The sequence below is a fragment of the Sminthopsis crassicaudata genome, chromosome 4, assembly GCF_048593235.1.
Source record: "Sminthopsis crassicaudata isolate SCR6 chromosome 4, ASM4859323v1, whole genome shotgun sequence".
Classification (NCBI taxonomy): Eukaryota; Metazoa; Chordata; class Mammalia; order Dasyuromorphia; family Dasyuridae; genus Sminthopsis; species Sminthopsis crassicaudata.
In genome coordinates, this window is record NC_133620.1 from 306,626,132 (window position 1) to 306,652,256 (window position 26,125).

At 33.6% G+C, this 26,125-nt stretch overlaps 1 protein-coding gene across 2 annotated transcripts; it reads left to right on the forward strand.

Moving 5' to 3' along the window:
* The first annotated feature begins 2 nt into the window (after window positions 1-2).
* On the forward strand, window positions 3-25,553 carry LOC141541025 (Golgi apparatus membrane protein TVP23 homolog B-like). 2 transcript variants are annotated; one of them, XM_074265088.1, is made up of 7 exons: window positions 3-122; window positions 5,005-5,090; window positions 13,689-13,833; window positions 21,656-21,745; window positions 22,299-22,430; window positions 23,697-23,825; window positions 24,146-25,553. In XM_074265088.1, the coding sequence occupies exons 1-7, from the start codon at window positions 111-113 to the stop codon at window positions 24,170-24,172; spliced, it is 621 nt and encodes a 206-aa protein (XP_074121189.1). In that variant the 5' UTR covers window positions 3-110; the 3' UTR covers window positions 24,173-25,553. The 2 variants fall into 2 exon arrangements, with proteins under 2 accessions (XP_074121189.1, XP_074121190.1); XM_074265089.1 differs by lacking the exon at window positions 13,689-13,833 and having other exon boundaries at window positions 88-122.
* The last annotated feature ends 572 nt before the right edge of the window (window positions 25,554-26,125 follow it).

Consider the following 26,125-nt stretch of genomic DNA (forward strand, 5'->3'; position numbering starts at 1 on the left):
CGCTGGGACGTGACGGTTTGACGTAAGAGCGTGCATGCATACGCGACCAGGCACTGAAGTGTCGTGACTTTGTCTCTTTCCGGAAGTGGGTTTGCTTAGACAAGAGCGCCATGTTGCGTCAGGTGAGAGTTTTGTGTTATTCATTAGAGTTGATTATACTGTTAGCGTTTGGACTGGGGTTGCAACTAAGTATAAGTAGTGGCCGCGGGGTTGTGGTGATACTATCCCAAGGTAGTAGAGGAAGTTCTGGGGACTCCGAAGCGAAGGCATGCATTTAATGACGGGACTAATTTCTACTTGGTATTTTAAGGGCTCCTTAAATCCAACTTTGACGGGGAGGGGCAGTTCTTTTTGATTGTTGATAACAATGTTTTATTTTTATAGATACATGCCCCTAAACCACCTTCGTAAACTTATAGCTGGAACGGATCTTTTATTTAATCTATTACAACTCCATTTCCCAAATGAAGAAACGGCAGCACAGAGCTTTAGTGACTTCTGGGGAGGGGGAGGGGGATCTCAAAAGGTAGTAAATGGCAGGAGTAAAATTTGACTCCAAGGTTAATCGAAAGCTCTGGTACTGCATCGTGCTGTATATCATCTGTAAATGACTAAATCATTTGGGGAAGGCATTGATGTGCTTTTGAAAAAACAATCTAGCCCCAATTATTGTGCTTTAATCACAGATACTATTTTATTAGATAAAATTGGAATAGGTAACGGACTTGTATTTCAGTTTCTAAAGATAAGTTCTTGAGGGAATGCCCCCTATACTATGAGGCTTTTCACATTTTTAAAATGAAATTTTAGTTTCTTTATCAGTAGAATTCGATTTGGTTGAATTTTAAAAACTACATCATTCAGTTAATTTCAAAAAGCATTTGTTGAGTACACCTGTAGACCCAAGATACTGGGGAAGTATAGAATTGGGGCAATAACAGAGCTTCTTCTTAAAATCCAGTGGGAGGGGCCATAAAGCATGATGATGTACATAGGTAAGCGGGATACCGGATAGAATATACTAGTAAAGGAAAGGGCCTGATAAAGTGCTCAGGTGGAAAATTGAGAGAGAGAATTTTTGGCTGACCTATTAATTAGGGAAGGCTTCCAGGTGGGTGTAATCTTTTAGTTGAAAGCTATTGCAAATGGATTTTATTTGCAACTTGAGGCAGTAGAAAGATTTTGGGGTAGTTGGTGAAGAGTACTTTGAAGAGAAAAAAAACGATGTAGGAAGGCAATTAATAATTTTGGTGAGAGAAAAATCCATTTGCAGGGTTTCTTAATCATCATGAACTTTTGACAGAATGGTGAAGCTTTTGGACTTTTCTCAGAATAAAGTTTTTAAATTCATAAGCTAGGATCACAAAATATTAAATATCATTGACAAAATATTTTAGAAGTCCATGCTTCATGTTAAGAACCTTTGATCTAGAAGATTAGTAGTAAAGGGAGACAAGGGATCAGTAGAATCAAAGAAATAACATATATGTATATTTTAGGGTATGAGAGACCTAAGCTTTTTGTGTCATGCAGTGAGGAAGAAATGGTCAGAAGCACTGAAGATGAAAGTCAGAGAATGAACTTGAGAAGGTAGTATGCAGGATCTATAGAGATTTGTGGCTACATGAGTATGTTTGTCCTTTTGTTTAGTTATAGCTTTTCTGTTGTATTTTTGAAGTGAAAGACCTAGTAACAGCAGATCTAAGTTCATTTTTAAGTTGTTTACATACATATTCACAAAAATGTCAATTTGTTAAAAATTATTGTCATTATTATTCAACTGGATCTATGACTTTCTTGGCACAGAGAATTCCTTGTAAGAGAATACTCTCATCTGTCTGCAATTGATACCTGTTCTTGGAATATAAAATTGTCTGAGTACTAAGAAATTAAGTGACACTGCCAGTTATATCAGAGGAAGGACTTGAATATATGTATTCCTGACTGCCAAAGTATTTCTCTGCCAGGGATTTGGGATTTTACATTCTAGCATGAAGAAAACAGTTAAAACAGCCTTAATCAGCAGTCACTTAATGTGTGTTAGGCATTCAATGTTCTAAGCTCTAGAGATCCAGAGGAAAAATAAAAAAAACAATCCATTGTTCTCAAGGAACTCACATTTTTTTAAGCAATAATTCAGTAATTCAGAAGATCCATCATTTTATCAGTATAGGCACAGTTAAAGAAAAGTTCATTCTTGATGGTTTGCTGAAGCCTTTTGTTGTTGTTGAGGCAATTAAGGTTAAGTGACTTGCCCAGGGTCACATAGCTATGAAGTGTCTGAGACCAAATTTCAACTCAGTTCAGGACTTCAGTACTGATGCTTGATTCACTGTACCACCTAGCTGCTTCCTGAAGCCTCTTTAAAATGTCATTATTAAATATTCATCTGCCATGTCTGAGAACTTGTATAGTACACTAGTAGTCTTTATTGTGGTAGTGGGTTTTTTTTCTGAGAGGAGGGAAATATATTCAAACAGCCCTCCATAACTGATGAGTCTACATTAATTTGAAAAGTGGCTTTGCTTTCCTTTTATATTAATGTTCATATTATGTATTTTGTTTTCTTATCCATACAAGTCTTTTCATATTTCTCTTTTTCTTATTTGTAATGTTTTATATTTTTATATTTTTAATATGCTATTGCATCCATATACTATTTTTTTGTTAAGTAATTTACCATCTAATAGACACCTATTTTGTTTTTAGATTTTTTTCCTACAATGGAGGCAGATTGTAACCTTTCTCCATTTTAATACATCTTTTTAAAAATTTTCTGTGGTCATTCTTCTTTTAACAAGTTATACTGAGCCTTGAATGACAATGTTTTTGAGCCCACACTCGTTTTAAAAAATTGTGTTTGCTTTTTTTTAGTCAATTTGTAGGCTTTTTTGGCCTCCTTGTAGTAATTGCTTTTTATCTGTTAACATAGAAAATGTTGTAATCTATGTCAATTTTTGTTCTTTTATCTATTTCCTACATCCTGTTGATTTCTTGCATTCTTTTGACCATACAACATTCTAACTAAGTGTTGTTTGGTCTTTATTCTAACAAATCTCTGTAGCAGGGCCAGCTTAACTTTGACTATTGTTTTTATTTTACCTAGTTTGTAGTTGCTATACCCCTACTTATAATATCTATAAAGGTAGGATTGCTGTTTAGATTTTTTTGTAAAATGCAGATTTCTTTGTGAATGATTACCATTGGTTTCTTTTCAAAAAAAAAAAAATTCAAGGGAAAGCTTAAGCTTCTTAATCAGTGAGAATTCAGGCTATTTAAAAGAGTTTTTCTTGATAAAACTGGTGAAAAACTGTGAAAAAAATTTTCTTGATAAAACTGGTGAAAAACTGGTGAAAAACTGTGATAAAACAGGAAAAACTGGTGAAAGCCCTCTTTGGTACTTCCATAAAGACATTTTTGCCCATAAGACAGTATTGATAGCATTGTAATCATCAGTCTTCTAGTGATCTATCAGCTGCTCCCTCTCATGAACCAGTATATAACTAAAATACTTCTTGTATATCTCAGATAGCTAATAAAGACCCAATTTGAGCTTCATACCTGAGAAACCAAGTTTTCCTTGAAATCTTACTGCCTATAAAGAACATACTTTTAGTAAATCTCAAGAAGATACATGAACTTTGAACATGGTCTGTTCTTTCTAGTGTGGGGACCAGTTTCTCTAAAAAATGACTTATTCAGAAAATTTCTTTTAAATATAGGAAATGACTAATACAGGAGTAAGAAAAATTTTATTACTCTTAAAATTATTCTTATAAACCATGCCTCCTGCACTCATTAGTTGCTTTAAGATATAGTTAATTCCTTTTTGTGCCTGATGTTTTTTAGTACTCACCATTTCTAGAATCTTTTGGTTTTGTCTTTGAAGAATGTACTCAAGATTTGTGGGTGTGGTAATTTTATGTAAACTATAGGCTTCTCTCCATGAGCAATATGTTATGTCATTTTTTTTTCACTGTTTTTCCCTGTTCTACTTCTGAACTAAAAGGCAATATACTTAATACTATTAAAACATGTTGATTTAATTTTGAGGATCGAATTGAGGGTTTTTTCTTTTCCTTCTCCTTTTTCTCATCCTCTAAAAACCAAAATTGTCTTGGTGGTATTCTTTTTGCTTATGCTTCTCATTGCAGTGTTAAGTGACCAACAACCTATTTGAATAAAGCCTTTGAATAAAATTTATTTCTCTAGAGGAAAAAAACTAAAATATCCTAAATTTGCCTTGCTTCTTATTTTCTTTCTTGAAGGCAGAAAGACATGTTAGCTGAAGTAATCTGAGGGATCATCCTTAACCCTTGATCTCTAAGGATTGGATACATACCTTGGTTCACCTGGACTTGGAGTTAGAAAGCTCTGAATTCAAATCTTGCCCCAGACTCATCAGTGTGACCCTTGGTGATTAACTTAACTTGCCTCAGTCTTATTTCTTCATCTATGAAGGGAAGAACATTGGCCATAAGGTTTACTTCCAGCTTTAAATCCATGATACTATGATAATGCATATCTTCCCTTTCTCTCTTGAGACAATGACACCAAGAGAAAGAGTATAAAAAAATATCATAATTATTGTTCAGTCCTTTTTCAGTTTTGTCCAACTTTTTTTGACTCTTATTTGAAGTAGCTATTTTCTTTCTAGCTTATTTTTCAAATAAGGAAATCGAGACAAACAGTATTATGTGACTTGTGCAGGGTCAAACAGTAAGTGTCTGAAGCCATGTTTAAACTCAGGAAGATGAGTCTTCTTGACTGCACACTTGGCATTATATCCATGGTGCTATCTAGCTTATTCAGAGTGTATCAAAGAAATTTAGTCATTTGAGAAATCCAATCCCCAAGACTTTTCTTATTTGTCTTATGGTTGGTGTTGTTGTCAACTTCATTTATTTATTTGGTCTTATCAGTATTAGCGTAATTGAAAAAAAAACTTAATTTTGATTCTGGTGTTGTTGCGTTGCATTTTGAATTAGACTATTTCCCTTTTAGGACAGTAATGATGACACTGAAGATATTTCACTGTTTGATGCCAGTGATGATGAATCGGCCAGGATGTCAAAGAAGGTGAAAATCAGGTATGAAGTTCTGCCCTGCTGTGAAAGTCAAAGTCAGTGTTGCATTAAGGTTGGATAAAGATAATTGCAATTAATTCTTTGTATTTTTAGTTGTTTTATTGTTTAGTTCTTCTCCCTGATAGAATCCATCGTTTCTTTTAAGATGCAGCATAAGCACTACTTTCTCGAACCTGCTCTCTTTCAACTGCCTTCTTTTCATAAACACTTTGTATTTAATTTATATTCTATATATCTACCAGACCCATTCTATATTAAAGGCAGATAAGTGGCATAATGGATAGTCTGGACCTAGAATCAGGAACGCTGAGTTCAATTCTAGCCCTAAATACTTAATTGTTCTGTGACTTTCAGAAAATCAGTTAACTGTTATGTACCTCATTTTTCTCATATGTAAAATGGAAATAATAATAATATCTAGTATTCAGATTTTTGTGAGAATAAAGTGCTTTGTAAACCTATTGTTATTAGCAGAATTATTAGTCTGTTTATATTTACACATATACTTATTTCCCCATTGGAATGTTAGCTCCTTTATAAATAGGGATTATTTCATTTTTGAGATTTTGTATTTCCAATGCTTAACTTTATTTTCTTCATAATAGGTGTTTAATAAATGCTTCTTGATTTGCACATGATGAGTTGGAGATGTTTCTGGGATATTCAGTTTGAAATGATTAATATGCAACAGTTGGTGATTTCAAAAATTAAAATCTGGGGCAAAAGAGACTAAGGCTAAATATTTAGATTTATGAGTTATCTACATTAATATGATACTTAAATCCATGTGAATTGATAAGATAACCATAAGAAAGAGTATATAAAGAAGTAGTTAAGGAACATCATAAGGAATATATGCCTTGCAAAGGAAAAATTACAAAGGAGAAGCTTTTGAGGAAGTGAGTAGTCAATAGTGTCAAATGCAGAAGTTAAGTCAATAAGGATAAGGACTGACAAAATAGCATTAGTTTTGAAAATTAGAAATAAGAAACTTAAGACATCATCAAGTGATTATTAAGAAAGTAAGACATTAAATCAGAAGCTAAATTTCAAAGGGTTGCAAAGAGAAATTAGTGGCAATGTTGTAATTAGCTTTTTTCCTGAAGTTTGGCTGAGGAAGAGAAGAGAGAGAAAAGATAATAGCTTGAGGTCATATTAGAGTCAAATGATTTTTGAGGATGAGGCAGATTTGGGCCTATCACATTCATTTTTTACTTTAGCCAGAGTAGCTTGTTTTTGTTTCCTCATTGGCAGTATTTCAGCTCCTTCCTCTACTTTTACACTATTTGATCCCCATCCCAATGTTCTTTCTCTTCACTTTTTAAAATCTCTAGCGCCTGTCAAGCTTCATCCTCAGCGGTGTCTCCTTCAAAAAGCATTTTCTGTTTCTGTCTAGTTGTTAATAACTTTTAATACTATACTTTTAAAATTACTTCTCCATGAATATTTTGCATTCTCCCAGTATTCCTTGTGGGCAGACACTGCTTCTTTTTTATTTTTCTGTCTCCATTGCCTAGCACAGTTCCTAATTAGGCATATGAAAGCTTAATAAGTGCTTATTAATTGATTAAAATAGAAAAGAACAGTTCTATAGAAATTGGGTCATAAAAATCATGGACTTGCAAATATCTATTCTATCTACTCTTTTTTAATAAAATAAAATGTTTCTGATAGACTTAACCTATAAATATTTCTGAGGATCTGGGGATTGTTCTCTATAAGTTTATAGAGCTCAATGGTAAATAAAGTTATAGTGCTATTGGGTAAATAGCATTCCTGTTCTTAAAATTTTTTGGTAGTTTTGATGAATATAAATAATAATTTATACAAAAAATTATATATGGTATATTTTCTGTGAAATTAGGGTTTGATCATAGTAAGAGGTAGTGTGGCATAATAGATGGCTAGCCTTGGAGTTAAGATGATGACTTAGCTACAAGTCCAGCTCTGACAAATACTATATTTGGGATGGTAAGCATGTTACTTTCTCAGTGTTCTAGTCCAGTGGTCTCCAAATATTTTTGACCTTGCAACCTTATCAGTTAAAAAAAAAATTAAACACATACTCCCTCAATATGTTATGCTATAAAACATACAAATAATAATTAAAATAGAGAAGTAAAAGTAGAATAACATTTGATCCTAGGATGTGTAGGAGAAGGTTCTAGAGTTTATAGTCAGACCTGCTCTTGAGGAAAATCACTTTGGCAATTCTTATTAATAATAGAAAGGGGAGGAAAGAGACTGGAGATAGTAAGAACAATCAGAAGCCTATTAGAATATTATTATTAGGTCTGTATCCCAGATAAATTAAAGGAAAAGGACATACATACCTATATATATATATATAACATTTATAACCATCCTTTTTTTGTGGTGGCAAAGAATTGTAAATTGAGGAGATGCCCATCACTTGGGGAATGGCTGAACAAGTTGTGGTATATAATTGTGATGTGAACTATAAGAAATGCAGAAAAACTGGGTTGACTGAACTGGAATGAATGATAAGTGAAATGAGCAGGAAGACATTGTAATAGCAATATTGTAATGATGATCAACTCTGAAAATCTGTTAATCTGATCAATAGAGTGATCCAAGACATTTCCGAAGGACTCATGTTAAAAATACTGTTTACCTCCAAAGACAGAATGGATGAAATCTGAGAAACATAACTTTTTCACTCTAGAGTTTTTCTTTGAGGAATGGGGGGGAGGGCAACATGACTAATATGAAAATGTTTTATGTGATTTCACATGTGTAATTGATAGTACATTCTTTAATTTCTTTGTGGAAGGACAGAAATAGACTTCAGAACTCATGTTATTGGGATTTTGCTGGTGATGTACACAAATGCTGATGATTTATGTGGATTTATTTTGTATCCTACAACTTTGCTAAAGTTTTAAATTATTTCTGATAGCTTTTTAGTAGAATCTCTAGGGTTCTCTAAGTATACCATCATATCATCTTCAAAGAGTGATAATTTGGTTTCCTCATTACCTACTCTAATTCCTTTAATCTCTTTCTCTACTCTTATTGGCAAGGCTAGCATTTCTAATACAATATTGCATAATAGTGGTGATAGTGGGCAACCGTGTTTCACTCCTGATGTTACTGGGAAGGTTCCAGTTTATCCCCATTACATATGATGCTTACTGACAGCTTTAAGTATAATGCTCCTGACTATTTTAAGAAAAAGTCCATTTATTCCTATACTTTCAAGTATTTTTATTAGGAACGGATGTTGTAGTATATCAAATTATTTTTCTGCATCTATTGAGATAATCATATGATTTTTGTTAATTTGGTTATTGATATAGTCAATTATGCTAATAGTTTTCCTAATATTGAACCAGCCCTGCATTCCTGGTATAAATCCTACTTCGTCGTGGTGTATTATACTGGGGATGATTTTCTGTAATCTGTTTGCTAATATTTTATTTAAGATTTTAGCATCAATTTTCATTAGGGAGATTAGTCTATAATTTTCTTTCTCTGTTTTCAACCTACCTGATTTAGGTATGGGTAGTATGTCTGTGTCATAAAAGGAATTTGGTAGGATTCCTTCAATCCCTATTTTTTCAAATAGTTTATAGCATTGGAGTTAATTGTTCCTTAAATGTTTGGTAGAATTCACATGTAAATCCTTCTGGTCCTGGGGATTTTTTTCTTAGGGAGTTGATTAATGCTTGTTCTATTTCTTTTTCTAAAAATGGGACTGTTTAACCAATTTCCTTCTTTCTCTATTAATCTGGCCAAGCTACATTTGTGAATGTATTCTTTCATTTCATTTAAGTTATCGAATTTATTGGCATAAAGTTGGGCAAAGTAACTCCTCATTTTTGTTTTAATTTCCTGTTCATTGGTGTAGAGTTTTCCCTTTTCATTTTTAAGACTAACAATTTGATTTTCCTCTTTCTTTTTCTTAATCAGATTTACTAAGGGTTTATCTATTTTGTTGGTTTTTTCATGGAAAAAACTTAGTTTTTAAAATTTTAAAATTAATTTATTAATTAGTTCTGTTAATTAATAGAACTTAGTTTTATTAATTAATTCAATAGTTTTTTTTTTTACTTTCAATTGTATTAATCTCTCCTTTTAGTTTTAGAATTTCAAGTTTCGTGTTTGTCTGGGGTTTTTTAAATCTGTTCCTTTTGTAGCATTTTTAGGTGCGAGTCCAATTCATTGACCTTCTCTTTCTCTATTTTATGCAAGTAGGCCTTTAGGGACATAAAATTTCCCCTTATTACTGCTTTGGCTACATCCCACACATTTTGGTATGACATCTCATTATTGTCATTTTCTTTGATGAAGTTATTATGCCTATGATTTTCTGTTTCACTCAGTCGTTCCTTAGTATGAGATTATTTAGTTTCCAATTTTTTTTTTTAATCTTTTCCCCTGGCTTTTTATTGAATGTAATTTTGATTGCATTGTGGTCTGAAAAGGATGCATTTACTATTTCTGCCTCACTGCATTTGAGTTTTAGATTTTTATGTCCTGGTACATGGTCAATTTTTATATAGGTTCCATGAACTGCTGAGAAGAAAGTGTACTCCTTTCTGTCTCCATTTAGTTTTCTCCAAAGATCTATCATATCTAATTTTTCTAGTAATCTGTTTACCTCTTTTGACTTCTTTCTTACTTATTTTGTGGTTTGATTTATCTAATTCTGAGACTGCAAGGTTGAGATCTCCCACTATTATAGTTTTGCTGTCTATTTCTTCTTGCAGCTCTCTTAATTTCTCTTTTAAGAATTTAGATGCTACACCACTTGGTGCATATATGTTTAATAGTGATATTGCTTCATTATCTATGCTACCCTTTAGCAGGGTAGCATTGAAGTTCCTTCTTTACCTCTTTTATTTATATCAATTTTTATTTTTGCTTGATCTGAGATGAGGATGGCTTACTGCTGCTTTTTTGACTTCACATGAAGCATAGTAGATTCTGCTCCAACCTTTTACCTTAATTCTCTATGTATCACCCTGCTTCAAGTATATTTCCTGTAAACAACATATTCTGGCTTTTAATCTAGTCTGCTAACCACTTCTTCTTTATGGGGGAGTTTACCCCATTTGCATTTATGGTTAAAATTACCAATTCTGTATGATTTGCCATCTTGTTAATAATCCCTGTTATGCTTTTCTACTTTCCTTCCCCCTTCCCCTTTTGCCCAGTATTAAACTTGTGAGCCCTACTTGCTTCTCACAGCCCTCCCTTTTTAGTATCCCTCCCCCCCTTTAAAGTTCTTCCTTCTATCTTACCCCTTTTCCTCACAGTTTCTGTATTCCCTTCCACTTAGCTTACTCCTTCCCTTTTTACTTTTTCCCTCCTACTTTTCAATGAGGTGGGAGAAGTTTCACCATAAATCGAATATGTCTAATATTTTTCTCTTTAAGCCAGTTCTGATGACAGTAAGATACACACTATGTTCATCCAACTCCATTCTTTTTCTCAGATATAATAGGTTTCCTTTGCGTCTTTGTGAGATGTAGTACCCCCACTTTACCCTTTTCCTAGTCCAATTTCCTTTCCACCTCAAGTTTCTAGAACAAAGTACATATGTGTTCTTTATATATTTTTATAGCAGAAATATAGGTCCCAAGATTTCTTTTTATCTTTTTAGGTTTCTCTTGAGTTCTATATTTGGAGATCAAACTTTTTGTTTAGTTCCGGTTTTTTAATCACAAATAGATGAAATTAATTTTATTTCGTAGAATGTCCATCTTCTGCCCTGGAAAAAAATGCTCTTTTTGGCTGGGTAAGTTATTTTTGGCTGCATACCAAGTTCCTTACCCTTTTGGAATATCAGATTCCAGGCTCTTTAGTCCTTTAATGTGAATGCTACTAGATCCTGAGTAATTCTTATTGTGGCTCTCCTATATTTGATTTTTTTTTCCTAGCACTTTGTAATATTTTTTTCCTTGGTTTGATAGTTCTGGAATTTCGCCACTCATGTTTTGATTTTAGGTTCCCTTTCAGTAGGTGATTGATGAATTCTTTCAATGTATATTTTACTCTCTTTTTCTATAGCATCTGGGCAGTTCTCTTTGATAATTTCCTGGAAAATGGTGTCCAGGCCCTTTTTTTCATCATCTTTTTCAAGGAGTCTAATAATTCTCAGATTGTCTCTCCTAGATCTATTTTTCAGGCCTGTTGTTTTCCCAAGAAAATATTTGACATTTTTCCCCATTGTTTCATTTTTTTTTCTTTTCCTTTTTTTTTTTTTTTTTTTTTGTTTTGTTTTGTTTTTTTGTTTTTCCTTGACTGGATCTTGGTGTCTTCTCGAGTCATTCAATTTCATTTGTTCAATTCTGATTTTTAATGAATTATTTTCTTCACTCACTTTTTAAATATCTTTTTCTAATTGTCCAATTGAGTTTTTAAGTGAGTTGTTTGGTTCTATGGAATTTTTTTCCATTTTGCCAATTTTATTTTTTAGAGAGCTATTTTCTTTTTCTAATTCACTAATTCTGTTTTTCAAGGATTTGATTTCTTTATGTACTCTATCTTTAAATGAGTGGGATAACTTTTACAGACTCTCTTGCCAAGCTTCCCTTTCCTTTTTCCCTTTTTCTTGTACCTCTCTTATGAAAGCCTTTTTAATTTCTTCTATGAGAGTCTTTCAGGTTAAGGACCAGATCATATCCCCTTTTAGGGATTCATCTGGAGACAGTCTGTTTTTAGTTTCCTCAGGGTTTAAAATCTGCTCTCTATCCATATAGAAGCTATCAATAGTTAGATCCCGTTTTAATTTTTTGCTCATTTTGTCAAAGAAGAATCAAAGAAAACTAGCAAAAAAAAAAAAACAAAAAGCAAATGCAGTCTGCTTTTGAGGAGGGAGGGGCTGGATTGTGTTACTGAGCTTCCTGTACAGACTGTAGGGGGCAGCAGTGAGGCTAGGCACTAGCAGAACATCAATGGCTGGGTTACACCTGCACTCTGAGATTCTGAGAGCATGCTGAGACACTCCAGGTAGGTGTGGCCAGGTTCTGAGAGACCCTAGCTTTTCCAGATTATAGTCTTTACCTCCTGTGTTTACAGCTCCTCTGCTGATCCACTGGCTTGCTGTCAGGGCACAGAATTGGCAGAGATCACACCTTCCCCGCCTTAGTCAGCTCCGTACTCACTGTCTACTGTGCTCTCACTTCCTGTCTTCAATCTGCCCCTATCTAACCTTCCACACCCAGGAGCAAAAATAGACCTTTTCTGGCAAATTTCAAGGATATCTTCTATGGGTAATTTGTGGGTTTTTTTCAGTCAAGCACTAATTTCAAGGCCTTGTCATGAAATAAATTCTGAGAGCCAAGATGGAGACTAAGTAGATGTGTGTGTCCTCTCCACCCTCTTGGGCAGAAGTCCTCACTTCTAAAATATATAGAAAATTGACTCAAATTTATAAGAATTCAAGCCATTCTGCAATTTTATGGTCAAATGACATGAACAGACAATTTTAAGATGAAGAAATTGAAACTATTTCTAGTCATATGAAAAGGTGCTCCAAATCACTATTGATCAGAGAAGTTCAAATTAAGACAACTCTGAAATAGTTACACACCTCTCAGATTGGCTAAGATTACAGGAAAAGATAATGAAGAATGTTGGAGGGGATGTGGAAAACCTGGACACTGATACCTTGTTGGTGGAACTGTGAATGGATCCAACCATTCTGGGGAGCGATTTGGAACTATGATCAAAAAGTTATCAAACTGTGCATACCCTTTGATCCACCAGTGTTTCTCCTAGGTTTATATCCCAAAGATTTGTTAAAGGAGGCAAAGGGAACCACATGTGCAAAAAATGTTTGTGGCAGCCCTTTTTGTAGTACTTTAGAAACTGGAAAGTTAATGGATGCCCATCAATTGGAGAATGGCTGAATAAATTACGGTGTATGTGTTATAGAATATTATTGTTCTGTAAAATGATCAGCAGTATAATTTCAGAGAGGCCTGCAGAAACTTACATGATGTGATGCTAAATGAAATGAGCAGAACCAGGGATCATTATACATGGCAACAACAAGAGTGTATGGTGATCAATTTTGATGGCGCTCTTCAACAATGAGATGATTCAAACCAATTCTAATTGTTCAGTAATGAAGAGAACCATCTACACCCAGAGAGAGGACTGTGGAAACTGAGTGTGGACCACAGCATAGCATTTTCATTCTTCCTGTTTACTTGAAAATTTTGTTTTCTTAGTTTTTTTTTTTCTTCTTGATTCGACTTTTCTTGTGCAGCAAGATAACTGTATAACTAGGTATACATCTATCGGATTTAGCATATACTGTAGCATATTTAACATATATTGGACTACCTGCCATCTAGGAGAGTGAGTGGGGGGAAGGAGGGGAAAATTTGGAACAGGTTTTGCAAGGATCAATGTTGAAAAATTATCTATGCATATGTTTTGTAAATAAAAAGCTTTAAAAAATATTTGGTGAAACAGGAGCTGTCTACTTTGATCCCAGACAATTATTTTCATTGTTTTTTTTCAATGATTCAAGTAATTACTTCTGTTTTTAACTTTAGAATGTTCTCTTTCATCTCACTACATAGTAATGTAATTATAATCTCTGTGTTATGCTTATATTTGCAGACATCCGGTGGCATCATTTTTCCATTTATTCTTTCGACTCGGTGCAATAATTGTTTATCTTCTATGTGAATTGCTGAGTAGCAGCTTTATTGCCTGTATGGTGACAATTATCTTGTTATTATCATGTGACTTTTGGACAGTAAAGGTATGCTTTAAAAAAAAAATGTTCAGCATTTCATTAATCAATAAATGTTAAGAACTTGTCAAATATCAGGCTAGGCATTGTTGATTCAAAGAAAGGGATAAGATAGAGCCCCTCCAGAAGCTTACAATCTCAAAAAGACAAACTGAAGAGGTTGGGGAAGGAGTAGGAAGTTACTTAATTTATTGAATCCCATAACATTGTGGGAAATCATCTGAAGAATGAGAGTTGATTCATGTTATGGAATGATGAGTTTCACCTGGTAATCATGAATCTGGCAAAGTAGCTTAATGAAATATGGTGAGCTGAATGTTTTTCGTGCCCTCCATGATGGAAGCTCTGAGAGGAGCTCTCCATTGCCTACTTTCTAATCAAAGGGAGCAGTGTCCTTGGGCTGGGAATGCTGAGGAATATGAATTTCAGGGTTGATTTCCTCTTGAGAAAGCAGGATTGTTTTAAAATATCAAGGAGCATGAAACTTATGAGTTTTAAAATGTCTCACCAAAATGAATACAGTGTGAGACTTTTGTGGATATTTTTGGCAGGGGTTAATTGCCAGAGTTGTTCCTTCATGTTAAACTATACCAAAAAGCAGATAAAAAATAGGACATTACCCTTATAATGTGATTCTCAAACTTTTCCATAGAAGCATGGTGCTCAAGAATGACAGTTTTTCCACCTAAAATATTGTTTATGTTTCTTAATATGAAAGTAGATTTAATTTCCTCTTTTTCGTTCCAAAATTTCCCCCAGCCCTTCTAGTTCTTCCAGATTAGAATTTGGATTTCATTAATATATTTTGAGACCCAAAGTGTCTCATGGCTGAAATAGTTGGTGAATATTCATATTGTGGCTATACACGTATTACTTCTTAGCCTTAAATAAAACAGAAATTTTCCTTAGACATACAAATCTCATTTCCTGCTTCTAGGTAATTGAGTTGTTTCAGACACAGAAAAAAACCCATATTTAGCACAACTAACTTAAAGTTTGCTTCAAAATTGTGTCATAAGATAAAGTTCTGAGCATGATCACACATGCACAAATTTACTAATAAATAGGACCACAGCTTTCTCACTGAAGGCAAAACCCCAAATGAGGAGGATAATTTTCTTTTATAATTTTGGGGAGTACAGTAAATAGGAAAGCCAGCATCATAGACAAGAAAATATGATCAGATAGAAGTTAGGAATAATGTCTACCAATTGCTCTCTCTCCCTCTTGTGACTTAGAAATGTTTATTGTTTGAGTCCATTTGGCATCTGCAGGGATGGAGATAGCAACTCAGATTTTTTGGGATAGGTAACTAGGCATCCCTGAAGGGTAGCTTGGTGTAATAAAGTCCTTCTGTCTCCATCAAGGATAATAGCTTTCCTTGACAGAAGAGTAGAACAAAGATTAATAGGAGAGCTACATTTCTAAACTTAATTCATTGACAGGATACATGAATTTCTGAACTAAATTTAGAGATAAAGAAACATAACTTAGATATAGGGCAACGTCAATTTACTGTAAATAGAATCAATTTAAAAAGACACAAAATGAATCTGGTTATTTCAGTTACTTTTAATGAGTTAGTAGACATGTATAGAATCCAGCAAGCAATCAATAAATCTTTTTAAGCACTTCACTATATGGTTAAAGATATAAGATGGCCCATGCCTCATACTTTAGTTGAGGATAGGAGACATGCAAACTTAAAAAGATAACTATAACAATACAAGGTGGCATATAATGCCAAATGAGTGAGACAGATTGTAAGTTCATAATTCATAGATCCTTTCCTCTGGAAAGGATTCAGGAGCTATCTAGTTGAATCCTCTCATTTTATAGGTAAGGAAATTGAGTTTGAGATGTCATATGACTTGGCCAAGGTCACAAAGGCACAGGAATTAAGAATTAAAGATGAAACTTGAAATCTCTGATGCCAACATCAGTGAAAAACTGCCACTATTGGACTATAGAGGACCTAGATAGGTGGAGACAATTGTAGAAAGTTTAAGGAAAGTGTGAGATGTGAGTGGACACATACAGAATGAATGTAACTGAATAGATGGAGACAGGGAAGAAAGAATAGTCATCTTTGTATTTGAGACTAGAGGAAAGTTTTGGAGGCTCAGGATAAATGCAAATATAAAACAGAACAGATGAATGTGCTTATTCTGAGTGCCCTTTACATTCCTCCTTCTCCCCTCTTGCAAAAAAAAGTAAAATAAAAAGTAAAATAGAACCCTTGTAACAAATCTTATGAAAATGAGATTCAAATGTTTCCCTGTCTCTAATTTCATCCTCTTTTTTTTTTTTTTTCAAGTCTTTCACTTTGTATACCCAGTGTGTTTTCCTTCAGGTCTTCTTTTCTGTTCTTCTCCCTTTTTTTTTTTTTTTTCCTCATCCTTTCATTAAAAACTTTCCTCTTTCCTTCTTGCATCATCCATGTGCTCACCCTTCCCCCATTCAAAAACTTTTTTTTTTTGGTTATTCTCTTAAGATGAACACTTAATATAATCATTCCCTAATCAGACTTAAGGCGCTCTCTAATTAGACCCCTAATGATGATAGACTTCTGAGGAAACATTTCCTTATTATTCATATCATCTCCTTATCTTAGAATGTAAAATGTCTTATCCTATTTTAGTCTTTATCATATTTGCTGAATCCTCTTCTAATTCTCCCACAGACCTTTGACCCAGGCACTCTTTACTTTTTTATCTCTACCATTTCAACAATAAAGAATGGGTGGGTTTAGGGAGAAAGACAATAAATTCCATTTTGTATATTTGTATATGTTGAGTTTAAGACACCTGCTGGACAATGAGTTCAAAGTATCTGAAAGGCAGTTGAAGATGTGAAATTAGAAGTCATCAGATAAGACAGGATAGGTAGATTTGAGAATCATCAGCATAGAGATAGAAATTAAATCCATGAAAGCCAATGAGATCACCAGGAGATATTGGTGTTTTAAAAAACTTGAGAGGTGATTATCAAGAAAAAGAAGCTGTCAAAGATTGTATGCAGTTCAAGAAGAATGAGGACTGAGAAAAGGCTTTTTGATTTGGCATTTAGAAAATCATCATTAATTTTGGAGAGACCCATTTTAGTGGGATGAGAGGTCAGAACCCAAACAAGGGGTTAAAAAGGAAAAGGAAGGAAAATAGAAACACTTATTGTATAAAGTCTTTACAAGAAATTGGGTCACAAAGAGCATAAGAAATATAGGGTGATAACAGGGATGTAAGGAGTAGGCAAGGTTTTTTTCAGGATAACAAAGACATGGTCCTGTTTCTAGGCAGTAGGAAGTGAGCCTTGCTTTGGATTACCTTACTAGGTAGAAATCCTATCAACTTTCACTGGATCTGTGAATCAGCAGTAAATAGTGAGCAATAGAGCTATCCAGTTAGCACCTGTTCCTATTGGTCAAGGAGCACATGCTCCAGATTTGGGACCTATACTACCCTCATGCTCATTCTCAAATAGGTCCTCATTCAATCCCTGTATTTGAATGTTTTGTGGAACTACTTTTTGATTAGACTCTGTCTGCAGCATCTACAGAACTCTGTCTTTAAGAGGCTGAAGCTTCACTAGGAAAAACGATTCATTATATGTGATTTTTTTTTCCCTTGGATTTCCCAATCAGGACTTATTTGGATTTAATTTCTATCTCTGCTGAATAGCTTTCATTTTCCTTCCTTTTTTCCTTTTTGTAAAACTTTTAGTTTCTAACATAACCTCACCTTTAGTTCAGATGCCTTTTTTCCAGTTAAATCTTTGCTTCTGTTTCCCTTATTATCTCTAACAACCTGGAGTGTGGAAACATTTTCATTCCCTTCTCTTTCCTACATTGAAGCCAGCTCATACATGTAATGCAAATAAGTCACTTGGCTGTAGCAGAAATGTAAATGTTGCATAGTCATTGGTAGTTGCTATATCATTTTACTTCATCCTGCCTGAAATATGCAGCCTTGTAATTTTTTAGATAATTTATTTGATGTTTACAACCTTAAGCACCTTCTTTAAAATTTTACAACCATTTGTTATGTTTTAATAACTTGAGAGGATCTTTCAACAACTCCATGGCTAAGACCCACTTCACGTTTCACCGGAATCATATTTGTTATATCATTTTGCTCTATTCTACTGAGTTGCCTTACCTTTTAATTGTTTCATGTACCTTTTCTTGTCTTGACCTATCCAGCTACTTTCTTTCCTGTGAAGATCTTATTGTTCCGATCCTACTGCCTGATATTTATTTATTTTTCTTTAATTCTTTTAAATCTTACTTGAATCTGTTCTGCTTTCATCTTTCTCTCACAGAACTGCCACATGAGATCAGGAAGAATATCTGGGGCTGAAGATCATTCTACTTTAATTATTCCTCAGTTTCTCCAAATTTCAATCTTTTTAGCCTATATTAGTTCTAACACCTTCAAATCATCTACACGAGTTTACTTTTTATTCAATTTATGTCTGGCCTTCTGCTCTTTCTCTCATAGCTTTTTACTCAGGTTTTCTGATTCCAAGTGTAGCATACATTTTATTTACTATTGGTATCTCTTCTGCTGTTGGCTTACCTTCTTGATGGATGTCTACAAACTTACTTAGGTCCCTTTCATCTATAAAAAACATCATTCATTTGAGCCTTACATACCTGAAGCCATAACTCTCTTCACTCAGAATACTGCTTTACTTTCCACTCATTTCTAAGTCTTTGCATTCTGGTTTCTAGCTCCATGTGATAGCTTTGAAATTAAAATTCATATTCTGTTTGAACCCTGAAATCTTCTTTGTTTATTGTTTATTATTCTCCTACAAGGGCAGCTAGGTGCCTTGGTGGACAGAGTGCTGAGCCTGGAATCAAGAAGGTTCGTCTTCTTGAGTTAAAATGTGACCTCACATACTTAGTAGTTATGTGACCCGGGGCAAGTCACTTAACTCTTTTTGCCTCAATTTCAACATCTGTAAAATAAACTGGAAAAGGAAATAGCAAATCACTCCCATTATCAAAACCCCAAACAGAGTCATGAAAAGGCCAACGCAACTGAAATGACAGAACAGCATTGGTCCCTCCTAAATATGACTTCTTTCCTTGACTTTTGTGACATTGTTCTTTCTCTTGATTCTCCTTCCTGTCTGCCCTTCTTTTCTTAGTCTTTTTTAATATATCATCATCTATTAACATAAGTCATTAACTCTTGTTTGGGCCTCAGTTTTATTGTCCATAAAATGAGGAGAATTGGACTAGATGACTTTGAGGTATCTTCTAGCTCTAAATCTTTGATATTTTGTTCTCTAGTTTGCCTTAATTGTGTTGACTGCCAAGGATCTGTCCTAGACCATCTTCTTTTATCAGTATATGCTATTGATTGATTATCTTGGATGGACTTATAAAAGCAATTATCTTTATGTAGTTGAATCCCAAGTTCATATATACAGTCCTACCAATTTTTCTTTTCTATTTCTACATTTTCAACTCCATGCTGGATATCTTTATCCAAATATTATACCAGCACCTTAAGTTCAGCATGTTTATGTCTGGGTTTACTGTTTTCCATTCTGGATTATCCTCTTCTCTAATTGTCTAGAGTTGCCCTTTCTTAAGGGGCACCATTATTGTCCTTGTTACTCAGATTTAAAACCTCAGAGTCATATTTTACTTTGCTCTCCTCTTTAATGTTACAACTAATCATTTGTCAAGTCTTCTCTATACTGCCATCTTTTTTTTTTTTCACAGTCACTTTTTTTTCCCATTTATTACAAGTAGTAGCATATAACATTCATCACTGGTATTCCACCATACTTGATCTATTTCTATTTTATAATAATAGCTTTTTATTTTTCAAAATACATGCAAAGATATTTCTCAGCATTCACCCTTGCAAATCCTTGTGTTCCAAATATTTCTGCTTCCCTCCCCATCTCTCCCCTCCCCTAGATAGCAAGTAATCCAATATAGGTTAAACGTGTACAATTCTTATAAACATATTTCCACATTTATCATGCTGCATAAGAAAAATCAGATCAAAAAGGAAAAAATGAGAAAGCAAAAACAAGAAGACAAATAAGAACAACAACAAAAAAGATGAAAAAAACTATGTTATGATACACATTCAGTCCCCATATTCCTCTCTCTGAATGCAGGTAGCTCTCTCCATCCCAAGTCTGTTGGAATTGTATTCTGTCATCTTCTTGATTTGAATCTAATCCTTATTAACCTGTTCTTCATTTGTATCCTTCAATCAAGCTTTCACAAAACTTTCAGAATAATATTGTAGGGTACAGGATTAAACATGGCATTACTCTTCTCAAAAACTTTTGGTTATTCAATGATATTTTCAGGATAAAGTACAAACTCTTTAGCATGGCCTTTGGGCCAGAATAGTTCCTGAGTACACTTTTTGCCTGATTTCACATAACTTGTCAGTTCATATAATCTCTAATCTTCCGGGATCTGAATATCAGTTGTATTTAACTTGAGATAAAATGTGTAAAAAGTTTTGTAAATCTTAAAGCCCCATCTAAGCTATTGTCTTCTGTCTCTGCATTTGTACAAGTTTTCCTCAAATGCAGAACCTTCTCATTTGAGTTTCTTTGTATTCGAAATGCCTCAGCTGCTACCTCCTTCATCATCATCATCATAGCTAGTTTTATATGATTCATATGATGTTTTAAAGATTCCAAAGCTCTTTACAAATACTATCTCATTTTATCACAATCCTTCATAGACTTCCATTACTCCCCTTTTTGTTAGTGTTTTCTTCTTCCTCAAATATTTCTAGACAGTCTGATCTCTTTGTTCCTTTTACTTAAGTAGTATTACACTTAACTAGTATTTTAGTGCCATTTCCTATTGTGTCTTTCTCCTGGCAATAGAATGAATATAAATTCCTTAAGAGTAGAGGCCATTTACTGTTTGTTTGTTTGTTTGTTTGGGGGGGGGTGGTTGGTTTTTTTGCATGCCCAATGTCTAGTACAGTTTTTGCATACAGGCATTTAAGAAATATTTGTCAATTTGCATTGTTATTTCCCTTTGAAAATATGCATAGTAGAAAAACATAAGTCTAGAGTACCATGATGTACAAAAAATTATTACAGTAAAGGTAGAATGGGGAATACCTCAGAAGGGAGCCATTATATGTGTATGTCTGTATTGGGAGGGGGAAGTTGGAGTTGGCATAGATAAAGGCTTGTTATGGAAATTGAGTTTAGTGAAGTTATTTTAAAATATATATTTTATATCTTAGGGAAACAGATATGTAGATATTAAGAATATGTATCCTGAATGTTCCTATAAATTGATTTTCAGTAGCAGTGGTGGGGGTTATAGTATCCCTAAGACATAGAATAGATATAAATTGATAAAGAAAGAAAGGAAAGAAGGAAGGAAGGAAGAAAGGGAGGGAGGAAAGGAAAGGATAGAAAGGAGAAAGGAAAGGAAGAGAAGAAAGAAAGGAAGGAAGGAAGAAAAGAAAAGAAGAGAAGAGAAGAGGAAAATAGAAGAATGAGGAGAGGTCAGGTCAACCAAAGAGAAGAATGGAAGATTGGTGAAAATGTTTAACAGAAGGAATTGTTGATTGTGGAAATTTTTACTTTTTTTCTTGCCTACTTATATTTTTCCTGTTGTTTCTATCCATTAATTTTTGGCCAGACCTACTTCCTCATTTATTTTCCTGACTACTGGATATGAAAGAGATGAAAGTGATTATCTACTGAGTAATTCTGTTAAGGGTTGAAGTATTTGTGTGTGTGTGTGTGTGTGTGTGTGTGTGTGTGTGTGTGTGTATGCATGCATATACATATACACACACACATATTTTTTTTTTTTTAACAGAATATAACAGGTAGACTCATGGTTGGTTTGCGCTGGTGGAATCAGATAGATAATGATGGAAAGAGTCACTGGGTGTTTGAGGCTCGAAAGGTAAACTTTCCATTATTTTTGTCATTTAACTTTAAGAATATTTTACAGGTGAACTATATAATATTAAAAAAAATAGCTACTTAATAGATAATTCAACATCATGTGATTAATTCTGTGAGCTGACTGAGATGAATTTGTAAAATCTCTTATTTAACCTATCATTTTTAAAATTCAGCAAGTAAAAATAAAAATGTGTATCCTATTCTAGTATACAGATAAATTGGTTGCATTATAATGAATTAAACTTGAAACTCTGCCTATAATTTCTTATTGGCCTTAGCTTAACATTACTATTATCTCTGCATGGCACTCTCATTTCTTAAGATAAAAAAATATCAAGTCTAAAGAGATAGGAGTTTGAATAGCAAAGTGCATTATGTTGTACTTTCTATAACTTTCACCTAGGACACTCCAAGTTATCCTTACCAAATGATAGACTGTGTTCCCAATGTGTTTGTGACTGTATTTTTAGATAAGGTATTTCTTATTAATTTCTGGATTCATTGATAATCAGTAACACAGAATACACTATTGAACTTAAGTTCTTTCTTAGGATTTAAATCAAGATAAAAGAACCTCTTCAGAAGCTGAGTCACGAATTTTTTGGTTAGGATTAATTTCCTGTCCAATTATGTGGGTGATATTTGCCTTTAGTGCTCTCTTCTCCTTCAAATTGAAGTGGCTGGTAAGTGCTGATTTGATGAATCACATTTTGAAGACCTTACATAGTTTTCTTGAGATTTGATTGGCTGAAGAGATTAACTCAAGTTGCTGGCATGACTTCCCTGACCAAAAAACATCCTTCCTTGAGAACTCCCCTAAGTATTACTGCTCTGTGTTAGAATTAAGCAATTTATATTTTTGTAAATAGTCATCCATTTCACTTAAATTGTCAGTTTTACAACTCTGAGATACCATTACACACCTCTCAGATTGGCTAAGATAATAGGAAAAGATAATGTGGGAAAACTAGGACACTGATACATTGTTGGTGGAACTGTGAAAGAATCTGGCCATTTTGGAGAGCAATTTGGAACTATGCTCAAAAAGTTATCAAACTGTGCATACCCTTTGATCCAGCAGTGTTACTACTGGGCTTATATCCCAAAGAGATTTTAAAGAAGGGAAAGGGACCTGTATGTGCAAAAATTTTGTGGCAGCCCTCTTTGTAGTAGCCAGAAATCTGGAAACAGTGGATGCCCATCAATTGGAGAATGGCTGAATAAATTATGGTTTTTGAATGTTATGGAATATTATTGTTCTGTAAGAAATGACCAGCAGGATGATTTCAGAATGGTCTGGAGAGACTTACATGAACTGATGCTAGGTGAAATGAGCAGAACCGAAAATCTACATGGCAACAACAGTACTATATGATGTCAGTTCTGATGGACATGGCTCTCTTCAACAATGAGATGATTCAAACCAATTGCAATAGTTCAGTGATGAAGAGAGCCATCTACACCCAGAGAGAGGACTGTGGGAACTGAGTGTGGACCACAAACATAGCATTCTCACTCATTCTATTGTTGTTTGCTTGCATTTTGTTTTCTTTCTCAGTTTTTTTTTTCCTTCTTTATCTGATTTTTCTTGTGCAGCAAGATAACTATATAAATACGTGTGTGTATATATATGTGTGTGTGTGTGTGTGTGTATGTGTGTGTGTATATACATACGCCCCCCCCCACATATATATATAGGATTTAACATATATTTTAACATATTTAACATGTATTGCACTACCTGCCATCTAGGGGAAGGGATGAGGGAAAGGAGGGGATAATTTGGAACAGAAGCCTTTGTAAGAATCAATGTTGAAAAATTACCCATGCATGTTTTGTAAATAAAAAGCTTTAATAAAAAAAATAAAGGTAAGGTGTTTTGTGGGGGGGGGGGCAGGGGTTTAAACATTATTTGATAAGACTATCAAATGGTTTTTCTCCTTTTCCAGGCAGTGGTCATCATGGGTGTGGTACTACAGGGTGCCAACTTATATGGCTACATCAGGTGCAAAGTAGGCAACAAGAATAATTTAACCAGTATGGCAACTACTTATCTTGGAAAACAGTTCTTGAGACACGTAAGTATTTTCTGGTTGGAAGAGCATTTAGAAAAGGAACAAAAACTATCCAAATGGTCAGCAATTAATGTTTTCTACTTTAAAGTTGTAATATTTTAGTTCTGCTAAATAAAATTCCTCTGCATAAAATTATATAATATGGGTTGGTTTTGATTTAGGAATTTGAGGGATTTTGGACACACCTTTGAAGTAATTGGAAAACATTGTGCTAAGATTAGCTATTTCTGCTTATGAGTTGTTCCATCTTTGTCCTTTGATTACTTTTTAATAGGTTTTTAAATTATATTGCTTTTAATATGGAATTTTTCCCATTTTCCTAGAACATTAAAGATGATCAGAGATCTTGAAAATAAAGAGAAGAAATATATTTTGTTCTACTGAGGAAACACTGAAGAGATTGTCTTGGTCCTTTTGGAGTTGAGTAATTATCTTGGGATGGGTGAAATCATTAGAGACTTTTTTCACTTAAAATATTTTTTTTAAGATGATGCTTTTGCCATAAAAATCTGTCATAGGATTCTTTTTTTTTTTAAAGGTTGTTTCCTCGATACTGGATAGGGTATGCATATTCATAATGTTAGAGGATGGGAAATTATTTAAAATAGGAGTTATTTTGAATATTGGCTTGCATTTCATAAATCATCTCTTTCTACAAAATACTGTATTTCATTGAGAAATTTCTCACCTAAATTATAAGCAAATAAAATTATGTGCTATATCCAGTTTGTCGGTACTGTTAAATTAAAATAATTTTAATGGGAGTTGTTTATTTTTATTTGTTCAGTAAACAGTTCATCCATGTGCTATTTATCATATGTACTTTGCTGTAGCAGTCTGCATAATTTATATTTGTGTGTGTGTGTGCGCGCGCGCGTGCACTTGTGTTTAGTTTATATGGCTCTGAATTTTATATTGAGTTCATTGCAAATTCTTGGCAAGTCATACCAAGCATAATGAAATTTTTAGTGGCCCAAAATGTACACATAATAACGTATTGCTTTTTGTATTAGGTTGAGAATAATTATTTACCTAAAAATGCCTAAAATCACATTTTGTTTTATAATTTCTTTTGTTATTGAAATAGTTAGGATGTTGGAAAAGATAAGATATCTTAATTGTAAAATGTGTTTGACTTAAATAGTTTGATAAATTTTGGTTTGAAGAGACTTTTGTGTATATATATATATATGGTAAAAAAAAGTTCTAAGAAATTATTTAAGAAATTGCTTGTATTGAGTGACAGTTATGATGCATAGTCATTACAGTATATATATATTTAAACATTTCTTTTTGTTAAGTGGAAAATATCTTTGTTATATTTGATTAATTATATATTCCTGCCCTGAAGAATGATTCTATACATATTCTCACCTGGCCTAAGAGGAGACATTTAGTCAAAATGTCTTAAATGCTGAAATTATAATGAAATGTAAAAAATTTAAAAATCAATATCTGCCTCCAAGGGGCTTCTCTATGATTTTGAGGCAAACCTTTTACTTTCCCCATAGAACCCATTCAATTAGGTTCCAGGCATTCTTTCTGCCAATCTATAGCTCTATAGTAATCAAAAGGGTGTTGGATTTGTAGTAGAAGGATTTGGGATTGAATCCTGACTGATTCACCTGAACCCAGGCACTTAAATCCCTCAGGTCTTTTTAAGATCCCTCCAAAGTCTGAATCTATGATCTTATGTATCTGAGTTTTATTAAAGTGTGTGCTTTATTTATATTCCTGTATATGTTGTGCATATTTTTCTTCTAGCCAGCTCTGCCTTCTTCACTCTATCACTTCATCAAGTTCTTTCTATGTGGCTCTGAATTTTTACTGTTTTGTATATGATGTAATAATATTTAAACTTTAATATTACAGTTTATTCCACAATAATCTAATTGTTGAAAACATTGTTATAATTTTTTAAATTATCACCAATAGTACGGCTATGAATTTATTTATGTATATGGCTTTTTTCTTGCTGAAATTAACCTCCTTTTTAGTAGAAATAACTATATTTTATATATTATGCATTTATGTATAAATTCGGTATATTGTCACTGGTCAAAGGGCATAAACTCTTATAACTTCTCTTTATTAACAATTTTTTTGTAACTATGCCAGGTATATATTAGTGTGCCTTATTTCTCACAACTTCATAACATTGAATTTTCATATCTTAAACAATTTGATGGTAAAAGATCTTAATTGAAAATTTTTTTAACTTGTATTTCTTTAGCTGCTAGTGATTTTGAACAGTTTTTAAGACCATTATAATTTGGATTTATTTTTAAATTGTTGATAAAATC